Source organism: Heptranchias perlo, chromosome 34, assembly GCF_035084215.1.
Source record: "Heptranchias perlo isolate sHepPer1 chromosome 34, sHepPer1.hap1, whole genome shotgun sequence".
Classification (NCBI taxonomy): domain Eukaryota; kingdom Metazoa; phylum Chordata; class Chondrichthyes; order Hexanchiformes; family Hexanchidae; genus Heptranchias; species Heptranchias perlo.
This window is the reverse complement of record NC_090358.1, coordinates 6707078-6719849: the sequence shown is the minus strand read 5'-3', so window position 1 is coordinate 6719849 and position 12772 is coordinate 6707078. Positions and strand designations below refer to the sequence as shown.

The following is a 12772-nucleotide window of genomic DNA, read 5'->3' as shown; positions in this document are numbered from 1 at the left end:
AATTAACATTCATGTTTTCTAATTAAGGGAGCAATGTCATCACAGCACCACAACAACCCAAAGGCAAACCTTAATTGAAGTGATTATAGTCAGTGAGTTCTGCAATTTCAGATTTATCTAATCACATTACTACTTCAGAAGTAAATGGTACCTCAGGGAGCCCTGCATGGAAGAAATGCTAGTGAAACACGTTGAAAAATACATCCTCTACCACAACAAATATTTTTGAATCAATGCCAACAAAATTTAGTTGATACCATTATAAATTGCAATTTACACATTCCTCCACTACTTAATATTCATGTTTTCATGCAGTATGGAACTGTTTTGCGTGAAGAAAATATCATATCCATTTTAAGAGCAAGTACTTTACTGCAGTTGTCATGTTTGTACTATGCACTCAACAATTCACCTGATAGTTCATTTACTCCAACTTTTACATTCCAGAACTTACAAAGAAGTGTACTCTACATTATTCTTGGAATGGGAACATTCATTATACAGACATTAAACAAAGCTCAGTAGTACTCTAGCCAGCATAACCAGTCTTAAGACCTGAAAAATCATTGCTCACTTTGGAGCAGAGATTAAAAACATAAATAAACCTATTCCAACCCAAAAAAAAAGCATCAAGCAGCATTACAGCAAGCTGCAGAAAAGGCTTGCTCCTGAAGGGTGATAGTGTGAATAAAGATGGAGGGAGAAATGCATTTAGAAATGGGGAAACCCGATTTCTTTTCTATAATTAAATGTAGCACTGCATTCAAAGCAGTTATAAATGGCTCCCTATGTCCTACATAACCTGCCAAACTAAATGTTCACGATAACTTGGTAACTTTTTTTTTTGCATGCATTACACATGACATGTATTTCCTCCATCATGTATGCTGCATCCCCTTTTTGGAGTGAAAAATGGTACAATATTTGTTTATTTACAATAGGTTTTACAAAGACAATTTAAGTGACCCCATCTGCAGGTTAGCTTAATACACTTGTGTGTATTACAAAATATGGCACAGTAACTTATAAGAAGCCCTCAATTACCCTGCCTGGAGGATTATTCCAAACATTTATGATGGTTACTCATATCTGTTCTATAGCCTGCTGAAACTTGCTGTCAAGGCTCACACATGAATAATGGTCATTAGGGCAAGGTATTGGAGGGCAACTGGCAGTTGTAGCGCACTACCCCAACAAGGACTTAACACTGTTAGAAAATGAAGGAAGGCAATTAGAAGGTTGGGGGGGGGGGGGGGGGGGGGGAGAAACAAGCCAGATGATTTGATCCACGACAAACATACAATAGAGAATAACTTTCACAAAAATTTAGACAGCATTATTACTATGAAAAATATGCATTTTCTTCCTGTCATTTTGCAAGTGCTTTCATCACAATATTTGAATTGTTCAAGTGTAAACATCTCATTGGAGGATTTCATGCATGAAGAACTTAGGCTAGCAATCATTTCCTGTTGTATTAGATAAAGACTTCTATCTCCCAATCACATTCTAAATGCTATCAAAATGTCAAGTGTTTGGAAGCATGCTGGAACGTTGCACTCCAATCTTATGATTCAGAGGATATTACTATCATATGTGGGCATCACTTCAGAGGCTGCATAAATTTGCTGCTGCATTTTCCTACATTATAACACTGACTACATTTCAAAAGTACTTAATTGGCTGTAAAGCACTTTGGGATGCCCTGAGGTCATAAAAGGCATTATATAAATGCAAGTCCTTTCTTTCTTTTTCTAGAGCCACCAACTCTGTTAGACACATTCCAGCCATCCGCTATTATATATGTAAAACCAATTTCCTGATCACACAAGCGATCGTGTAGAATCAAGAAATATATCTGAGCCATAAATAGAACTTACTCAAATATAACAGCCTTTTGAAGCTATACTCTGCAGGTGTCACACCAATTGCATACTTGCAAATATTCAAAATTTTGCAATAAAAGCAAAACATTGGAGCTGAAATTGACAAGTAGAACATTCAAAATTCTGTAATTTTAAAAGAAAATTACATAAAAACTACAAAAGTATGTTAAATTAAGTTTGCCTGCAACACTGCAGTACTGAGCATACAAAAAGTCCAATGTTTTAAGAAAAATAGGGGTGGGAGAAATGTTTCTTTCCAAGTACGCAAGCAGTCTTTGGTCTACAGTTTATTAGTGTTAAAAATCAGAGTGGATCCACTTGTCATTCTGGCAAGCCGGCTAGATTATATTAAAATTTTAAAAAAAAAACTTGAGTACTCTGAACTGGAGGCATAACTGGTGACAAATGGGTGGAATTTCTATTCAGGGTTGGTTGGGTTGGGGGGGGGTGGGGGTGGAAAGAGAAGCAAAGTTAGTGTAAATGATTATGTATAACAAGACCAACCTTCAACACCACTGATGCACTTCACACGGTCTCTGACTTCCACATTATATCCTTCAAAGGACATGAATACCCCATCTGGCCGATAAGTACCCCGCGGGATATATACTTTTGAATAACTGTGGGAAAACTCAAACCTGTCATAGCCGTCATACTGGGCAATCTTTCCATAAACCTCAAAATATTTCTCAATCCAGGTGAAAGGCAGATAAACTTCATTGCCTTCACTCCGCCCTTTTATTGTGTAGTCGTCATTTATTAAGCAATCCATCTCCTCGTATTTAAGACCCAACAGTTTGTTGGCATTGTTATTTAAAAGACTGGCTACAGGAGGAGCTTTCTGCTGTTCTTGGTGGGATGCGTCTGCTGACGGCTGCTTTGGTGGAAACTTTCCCACTTGTAAAAGGCTACTTGCATCGTTGATACTTTCAGAGTCAACATCACGCTTTTCCAAACCATCTCCCCTGAAGAGATCCTCAAGGTCTCTTGGAAATTGAATTGCTTTATCACTGGAGCACTTGTTCCACAAAAGTACAGTTACCAGTGTAAAGAGAGCACAGATGATAATGAGGGTCTTGTAGTTAACTCGAGCTGCCAAGCAACGCATATTCACATCATACCTATATAAAAAAAAAACAAAATACAATCAGCTGATCCAATATCAACCTAGTGTTTCAGAATTGAACAACTACTTAATAGGCTTGCATATTCAACATAATGGGGGTTTGTATAATAATGTGTTCATCTACAAAATCATCTCTACATTTTCTGAAGCTGGGCACAAACAGAATATTACTGCATGGACTTGGTGCTCAACACTACCCCATTTTTCAATAGAAAACAATCAGCAGTGAGATATAGGTGTTAGGACCCAAGCCAAATGAAGTGTCACATTTCTGCACCAAGTTTCAAAAAGTGCTGGTCAGATGGCAGCCTGATTGGTCATCTCAATGAGATGTCTGGGGTTGGTGGTGATTGTATTGCCACATGTAACATAAAACTCTACTTTGCCCCAACCACATGCCTCAAAAGCTCAACCTCTATTCCATCCACTGAGGAATTTTCCCCCTTTCTCCCCACCAGCCATCCTTATGGGCTCTATGCAAGCCGACCAATTTAGTACATTTTGAGCGATTTGAGTTGTATCCTCAAGTTCACTAGGGATTGGGATTAAAATCAATGAAAATCTCATTTTATGTTGGACCCTTACAGCTTGCAGGCTTGGTGAGTTTAAAAAATCTTGCATTAAAATTAGATACAAGATGTACACTGCAGACAGATATGGGGATAATTCCATTGTTGGTAATTGTCAAATATTTTGTCAATAGCTTCAGCTTATACAACAAACACAAGTTCTTATAATTCAAACCAAAACAGTGGACATCTGCCAATTATTCTTCCTGGAACCTGATTAAGCATTCTTCCTGATAGGACACAAACCATGCAAATTATGGATGCCAGCAATACTGATGCAGTTTCTTCAAATATCTGGATGCCACAATTTGAATTACAAAAGCAAGGATTTGAACTGTTTCTACTAACTGTGATTAAAGCTTACAATTATCTCAACAAGACACTACAAGTTTAAACATATACAAATCCCTGCACAAAAACAGGGTTCTTGATTAGAACAATCACCATTTTATCAGCTCGCACCACCCTTACTCAGAAGAAATGGATCACTGAACACTTATATGTATTCAATAAACACTGGTAGGAATATGTACAGTGCTTCAGTACACAATGCTGCCATACTTTTCTGGAATTCTGTGTTATGAAAGTTAGTGATACAGAACTTCAATGTATGAAGTATCAGAATTTTGCTTTAGAAGCTTACAGACAGCAACAGGAAAATCCCAACTTCGATCATCAATCTATGTTGAGTTATTTAATCTCAGCTGGTGTTGTGATAGGGATGCTAAAATTGGCCTCAGTGCCTCAATATTAGGGGTGAGAAATAATCAGTGATTTGTGCTTGCTGTCCAGTGCCTCCTATTGGAAATATGTGCTTATGGGCATTGGAGGAAAAGTAGACATGATCAGGCTGGCAATAAAGCCACTTGCAGCCAAATAGCTGGCACATACATGAATTAAAGGCAACTTGTGCAAAGTATTGAGGGCAACCAGTACCCAAGGAATTACAGCCCTGCAATGAGTCAAAGGTTCAAAGAAAAAACTGGCAAATCACTATATAAAAAGTGTAATTTAACATTTTGTTTTTTAAAAAAATGGAAATTTGTAAGAAATAAATGAAACAAATGAATTAAAGATTATTTTTAATATTTCTTAATGGGCATTTTAGCAGGTCAGTTACACTGCCTCTTCAGTTTGGTTACTGAATGGCTAGAGAAGCCAGTCTCAATGGAATACACACATCAAATCAGAATTCCTACCATCTCTTGGTCATAGCTATAAGAGTGTGACTTTGATTCCTTTTCTTCCTTGATGTCTAATTACATGCAAGGAGAAAGTGCATGGATATAAACAAACTACAGAAGGATGAAACTTTTTCATCTTATTGTTTGCAGGAGAATGGACACAGAAGTAGCTACAACCAGCAAGCTAGACTGCTTGAACTGGCATTTAAATCAGTTAAGGGATTATAGAACCAATAGATGCTTTATTTTAAAAAAGCTTGTCCAGAAAGATATAATTGTTTGAAAAAACTGTTTGAATGGATGAATGCATTCCTCCCCACAAGCACCATGCAATCAAAATGTGTAAAGGCTTCATAAAATATGTATTAATGTTCCTTGAGAAGCCAATTAAATAGAGTAATAAAAAAAAAACTTGATCACTGGCTACAAGGAGTCAAAGCACATCCTTTGGGATTGCTAACCTACCAGGAGATAAGAGCCTGTTGGGGCAGGCACCTCAGCTGGAATATCTGATGGTGGTATTGACCAACAGTTCCATGCATATAGCTTGCCTGACAGGAAAATAAATACTGATCATTCTCCCAGTTTGGCAGTTCCCTTTTCAAGATCATAAGAGGATTACAAATGAGGGCAGCCATTCAGTTTATTTTAATTCATCCATTCAGGGAGATCCTAACATCCTCTTCTTGTAGCATCGGACTGTTTCTTCGATGATTCCAGGGTTTTTGCCTCCAACACTATTTGGAAGTTTATTTTTGTGCGTGAAGTATTGCTTGACATCAGTCCTAAAATTACATTTTACTAGTTTGAACCTATGTCCCCATGTTCTACTTCTGCAGTTTAATTTCAGTCACACCCAGGTACTGTAATGCAATCTTGGCTTACTCATGTTTTGGAGCAGTGTTCTAGAAAGATTCATTGAAGAGAAAGCAAAGTTTAACTGCAAAAACCTCCAAGGAAGCAAATTCCGATCTGTAAAGTCCAAAGCACATGTACAAGAAATTAATCTCTGTCAAGCGAGCACAATAAACTATACATTATACCAAAACCCTTGGCTAGCCTGGAACACATACGGTGTGTCAAATCAAAGCACCAAATACATCACTTAAAAAATAATTCAGGTTAATAACACATAGCTCTTGAAGCAGAACTATGACATCATTTTAAAAAATTGGAAAAGTACTTGAAAAGGAAGAACAGGATATGGAGAAAGGGCAAGGAAATGAGATTAAAGTAGAAGAGCTAGCATTTCAAGACCTTATACTGGCAAAAAAGTAATGTGCCAAATGGCCTCCTTCTGTGTTGCGATTTCTATGATTCTATATACTGTACTATACGTCTACAAAACTGACAGTTGCCTATTCAGATAATATCTTTATTAAATAACGGTTTTTAATGTTTGCAAAGCACAATTTTGTACCACTAATTTATCTTAAGTCCATTGCAATATCTATGTCATTAAGTTTATATAAATGAGCATTCACAGAACAGCTCTGAACTATCATGTAATTCTTAAACAGTGTGCTAGTGCATTAAACCTTCTTCCAAATGTCCACAAAAACAGTCAAAGCTCTGCAAGATCACATCGACTATAAAAACAATTCGTTTTTACAAATTTAAAAAGCCTTATTTTTTGCCACATGTCTTGGTGTAATTTGGGGGTGGGGGGGGGAAAGGTGATTAACTCAATACTGTAGTGAAATTTGGTATAACTAATTTTTTTTAAATAAAGGAATCAGTACTTTTCAATACATTTTATTTTTCTATTTTTGTTGAAAATGTGAAGTGACATAGAAAGAACTTAACGATTTGAGCATGGAGATGACAACACAGCACCTTGGATCAACGATGATACCCAACAGGTGTTAACTACCCTCCTTCAAGCTGTCAGGCTCAATAATTGAGTGTTTCGCCAAATTAAATAAAGTTATCTTCAAAAACACTCAAAAGTAGTAGACAAAATGCTTTTAAAAGCAAATTAAAGTGCTAAACAGTTCTGCAATGGTCACATTTCTGGGAGAGGCAGATCAAACACTCCTCTGTACACAGGTACGTACATCACTTATATTTGTTAATTGTCTTTCTATGGGCATACTGATCCATGACTTTAAAGTGCAACTCAACTCCTGAAAGGAAACACATCTTGCTTATCTATCCCTTTACAGCACTTCCCATTCCTAGCACAAACTGGTTTGGAAACTAGAGTAAACAAGTTAGATAAGATCAACTGTTGTGTAGGATGACCCATTTTACACTAACATTTTCAGGTATCGTAGCAATTAGAAACAGTTTTTAAAATAGTATATCACTATCTAACTACATCACTGAGTGACATTATTCATATCGGAAGCCTACTTACAACAGGAATCCATTCATGTACACAATTCAAATCAGGATGTGTGAATACATGGCCAGCAAAACTGGCACCTAATCAACAACACACGATATAAATTTGAGTCTGTCCTGATTTACCTCAAGTCACCCACTACTGGAACAAACAACTGCAGTACTGGATTTCAGTCACCAGACCTGTTTTTTAAAAATATTGGTAGGGTGAATTGGCAAGTAGTGACAGTGCCTGCAAAGCCCCTCTCCCCATCCTAACTTTCAAAAGGAATTCAGCTATCCAAAGTAATATGGTGCCACCGTAACAGAAAATTATTATATAGCAATAGAAACAATGTGTTAGTCAGCAAGCACAGGAAAGACACATTACAACATACTATGTTTGCGGCGCATGGTCTGCCTGGGTTCAGACATGTAGAAATCTGATAACACTAAAAAGGACCCTGGTTGTAAAAGCTACACACCAAACTACTCCTGCGAGATAAACAGAAAATGCTAGAAATTCGCCAGACGAAGGGTCATCGACCTGAAACATTAACTGTTTCTTTCTCCAAGATGCTGCCTGACTTGCTGAGTATTTCCAGCATTTTCTGTTTTTATTTCAGATTTCCAGCATCTGCAGTATTTTGCTTTTTACTCCTGGTGGGGTCCTCTAGTGGCAGAAAGCAGAAACTCCAACATGTGATCTACTATAACATCTGTTAAAATTTTCCACAGGTCCAACTGCCTTTTTCAGACATACAAAAAAAGTGTGTTCTTCAATCCCATGTAAATCATTGAAACAGAAAGCTACACAATTACATAATTAATGAGCAAGTGATGGGTAAAATATGCTAGTTATACTGCATTGTCCATGTAAGGTTGTGATTGAGAGAAGTTACATTCATATGTGATATATTTAATTGCAAAGTGATGTAACTCATGAATTTTTTCAGCATCTGGCAGGTTTTTAAAAAAAAGACAGATGGTTATTTTAGTCAGTTCAAAACATGTTTATTTTTCTTATCCATTAATCGATTGCCCATGGCATCACACATGGGGTGCGTCAAGACCAAGTGTAGTCTGCAGGTGAACACAAAAGTAATTCAGTCATCGAACTGCTCACTAGTCCAGAATCATCCAGGAATGCAAAGATAACCCCTGGCTTCTTTTCTCCACTACAAACAGTCTTCTTAAACCCCTCTCCTCTGCCCCCTCCATTCTCACCTCCAACAAAAAGTGCAAAGACCTCATGGGCTTCTTTGTCACCAAGCTTGAGACCATCCATTCAGCTGCCTCTGCCCTCTCTTCCCCATGGCCACCAAGCCAAATTTCCCCTACGGTTCCCCCCTGCCCTAGCCCTGAACTCGCATCTTTCTCTACTATCTCCACTCATGCCCTCTGAGCTCATCTTGACCATGAGACCCACCTCCTGCTCCCTCAACCCTATTCCCACTAAACTGCTGACTCCCCAACTTCATTCCTGGCTCCCATGTTAGCTGATATTGTTAACTGTTCCCTCTCCTCAGGTATTTTCCCCTTCAAATCTGCCGTCATCACACCCCTCCTCAAAAAACCCATCCTTCACCCCTCTGTCCTTGCAAACTATCGCCCCATCTCCAACCTCCCTTTCCTCCCAAATCCGTGCCTATCTTTCTCAACTCCATATTTGAATCCCTCTAATTGGGTTTCCGCCCCTGCCACAGTACTGAAACGGCCTTTATCAAAGTCACAAGTCACAAATGACATCCTATGTGACTGTGACAATGGTAAACTATCCCTCCTCATCCTTCTCGACCTGTCTGCAGCCTTTGACACGGTTGACCACACCATCCTCCTCCAATGTCCAGCTGAGTGTGACTACATCCGCCTGGTTCCATTCTTATCTATTCAGTCATAACCAACGAATCACCTGCAATAGCTTCTCTTCCTGACTCCCAGTTACCGCTGGAGACCCCCCAAGGATCTATCCTTGGCCCCCTCCTATTTCTCATCTACATAATGTCCCTCGGTGACATCATCCGAAACATATCAGATTCCACACGTACGCTGACGACACCCAGCTCTACCTTACAACCACCTCCCTCGACCACTCCACTGTCTCATTTGTCACATTGCTTGTCTGACATCCAGTGCTGGATAAGCAAAAATTTCCTGCAACTAAACATTGGGGAGACCGAAGCCACTGTACCCATCGCAAACTCCGTTTTCTAGCCACCAACTCCATCCCTCTTCCTGGCCACTGTCTGAGGCTAAATACCGTTCGCAACCTTGGTATCCTATTTGACCCCGAGAGCATCTTCCAACCACATATCTGCTCCATCACCAAGACTGCCTATTTTCACCTCCGTAGCATTGCCCGTCTCGGTCCCTGCCTCAGCTCATCTGGTGCTGAAACCCTCGTCCATGCCTTTGTTACCTCCAGACTGGACTATTCCAATGCTCTTCTGGCTGGCTTCCCATCTTCCACTCCATAAACTTGAGCTCATCCAAAACTCTGCTGCCAGTTTCCTAACTCGCACCAAGTCCCGTTCTCCTATCACCCCTGTGCTCGCAGACCTACATTGGCCCATGGTCCAGCAATGTCTCGATTTTAAAAGTCTCACCATCCTTTCATGGCCTCGCCCTTCCCAATCTCTAACCTCCTCCAGCCCTACAACCCTCCTAGATCTCTGCTCTCCTCCAATTCTTCCTCTTGCGCATCCCCGATTTTAAAATCGCTCCACCATTGGCAGCCGTGCCTTCAGCTGTCAAGGTCCTAAGCCCTGGAATTCCCCCCCTACCTGCCTCTCTACCTTTCTCTCCTTTTTGAAGATGCTCCTTAAAACCTACCTCTTTGACCAAGCTTTTGGTCACCTGTCCTAATACCTCCTTATGTGGCTTGGTGTCAAATTTTGTTTGATAACACACCAGTGAAGTGCCTTGGGACTTTTGGCTACGTTAAAGGTGCTATATAATTGCAAGTTGTTACTGTTGATTAAGGTCATAGATTATGTCTTTTATATATAACTTGATTTTATGTCATTATTTATATTTAAATATAAATACTTATGGCAATGTGGGAAGCAGAGAATTGGAGTTGGTTGGAACATAGCATTTTCTCTGCAATGCAGACAGGGAAGCTGGGAAACACAAAACTGAGGTGCTGTAGCACTAGAGTGGTGAAAGAGTGTAATTACAGTGTGACAAGTTTACCCAGGCAGTTTCCACTATAAAGTGGACAAGAATTTACAATGGCAAAAAACTGACAAAAACCTTGCATCCTGATGCAATTCCTAATATATTATAGATGGGAATCACTGCAATCAGGCAATTACTTTAGTTCTCAATTAAAATTTATATATTATTTCACTCATTCAATCCGATCAACACAACACATTGATATGCCAAGCAATGCAATCTATAATCCAACTCGGGGCACTGACCCAAGTAATGAGAAGTTATGAACAAAGAGGTAGTTCAGCTGCATGCTAAACGGCAGCTCCATTCTACATAATCATAAATAGGATACAGAAGGCTTCATGTTACTAGTTAAAATTAGATGATCATTGCACTTCATTTTAAGAGATGTAAAGCATAAGTGACTTGAGCTTCATGCTCAGTTTAGGGCATCGTCCAAGTTACTCAATTGATTACTGCCTTGCAGTTGCTCAGGGCAATTCATACTTCCCATCTACAATGCCTTCACTAAATTTGTCAGGACTTCTAACATTTTAATGTACATGAACTATTATATTCCAATAATCAACTGTGAATTACCACTCAAACTTAAAGCCTTTGGTGGCAAGTATCCTGTTCATTACATCTATGTTGAAGAATTAAGAAAGCCTACAAATAAACCACTCATACACTCCACAGAATGAATCATGAAAATGGGAATTATTTTAAAGTAGGAAAATGATTTAAAATACTTTAGCTTTGTTCTTAAAATTTAGGATGTTATCTGAACCCCTCTGATTACAGCCAGTTGTCCATTACTGTCCACATAAAATTAGTTTACAAATTGCTAAACAATTAGTAGTGGAGGAGAAACAAATGTGACAGCATCAATCACGACAGATCATATGTTCAAAATAACCAGTATTACCCCTTCACCCATTCCCAGAAATTACTAAGAAAAAGTAAGTTTTAAAATTCATTGCATGCAACAAGAGTTGGGTAGTGAGTTCAAGGGACTGCAATTCATTCTCTGGATTCAGTGCATGTTACAGCCCTCTGCCCCACTCCAGCTTTAAAGTGAATTTATAGGACTCATTTTTAATTCTTGTTATGCTACAGCTTTAGTTTGTTTTGACAGATACTGTCAGGTTCTGGGGGCCACCTAGCAATAAGTATTCTCAGTACAGCGGTTTTTGCATTTGATGAGTTTTACACATCCTGTATTGAACATTGTGCTTAACTGTCTGAAAAAGTCATTTAAAGCTAGTGTTTAACCAATGAAAAATAATTAAAAATAGTTGCTCATTTCCAAAATAAAACAGTAAAATAAAAAAGGAAGAGGGTTTAAATTTGTTTTTTCTTAGAAAAATTATGCATTGAAAAAAAATAAACTAGGTGAAAAAATGTTAGGGCTGCAAACAAGTTGAAAAAAATGGGGATGAAACAACAGATAGAATTTTTTTTTAAAGTTTCAAATTAAAATTGTATTTTCAATTGTTTATTTTAGTCTAAGGATATTACAGCAAACTTTCTATATATAAAAATATTACTTTATTATAATAATCTTAAAACCAATAAAATTAATACTGTAATATTAGCATCAGTGTATAAACTAAAGCCTAAAGTCAGCTGGCTTGGGAGATTTCCTTTGAGCTGGTGGAAGTGTAAGTTTAAAAAAACGATACTTAAATTCTAGAGGATACCATGGTACAATGGAATATCTATTTGCCTTCACCTCAAGTGCAGCAGCCCTTTTATTTTCAATCTGTCACTAGCTGAAGAAACACGTTCTTGGGTGACAGCTGCTAAACTATTGATTGTACAGTTGAATAATGAATGTCATCCAAATGACTACCGTTATTCTGGTTTCATGCAGAATTGGGCTTTGCTGTGATGCCCTCTACATTCAATTAGCCTGTTGCACTCTGCCAAGATTCACACGTGGATACTTGAGGAAGGTACCAGAAGCCAACTGATGTCTGTGGAACTATAGCAAGCAGTCAATGTCTGCAAGAAGGAACAGTTTTTTTTAAAATTCAAAATAACTGCAGTTTGAAAAACAATTCACCACGATATGCAGAAGTAAAAGAAAAGTTGAATTTTTCTCATTTTACATAGAATTATACAGCACAGAAACAGGCCATTCAACCGAACTGGTCTACGCTGATGTTTATGCTCCACACGAGCCTCCTCCCACCCTAGCTTCCCTTTAAAATGCATCTACGCCATTTGCCTCAACCACTCCACGGGGTGGTGAGTTCCATATTCTCACCACTCTGGGTAAAGAAGTTTCTCCTGAATTCCTTATTGGAATTATTACTAACTATTTTATATTCATGACTCCTAGTTTTGGAGTTATTGGAATGCTCCATCCCATAATCATAACTAGGATCACAAGCTCCAATCCCATGTGCCAATCCCATACTGTTTGCTTGTCATTTCTAAATGGAAAAATACAACTGAACATAAATGTTCACCTCTCAGTCACCGAATGCAAGTGGATTTATTTTAGGGTTATTTTAC

The 12772-nt window shown here is 38.4% G+C and overlaps 1 protein-coding gene across 3 annotated transcripts in view; it reads right to left on the bottom strand.

The window, feature by feature from the left end:
• Window positions 1–12772, bottom strand: part of LOC137301743 (D-glucuronyl C5-epimerase-like) — an 82949-nt gene that overhangs the window by 23536 nt on the left and 46641 nt on the right. For 2 of the 3 annotated variants that reach the window (XM_067971363.1, XM_067971362.1), the window contains exon 2: window positions 2391–3007. In XM_067971363.1, the coding sequence (XP_067827464.1) occupies window positions 2391–2994 (604 nt within the window). In that variant the 5' untranslated portion in view covers window positions 2995–3007. Of the gene's footprint in view, window positions 1–2390; window positions 3008–5650; window positions 5738–12772 lie in introns of all 3 variants that reach the window. The other variant, XM_067971361.1, reaches the window with a different exon arrangement.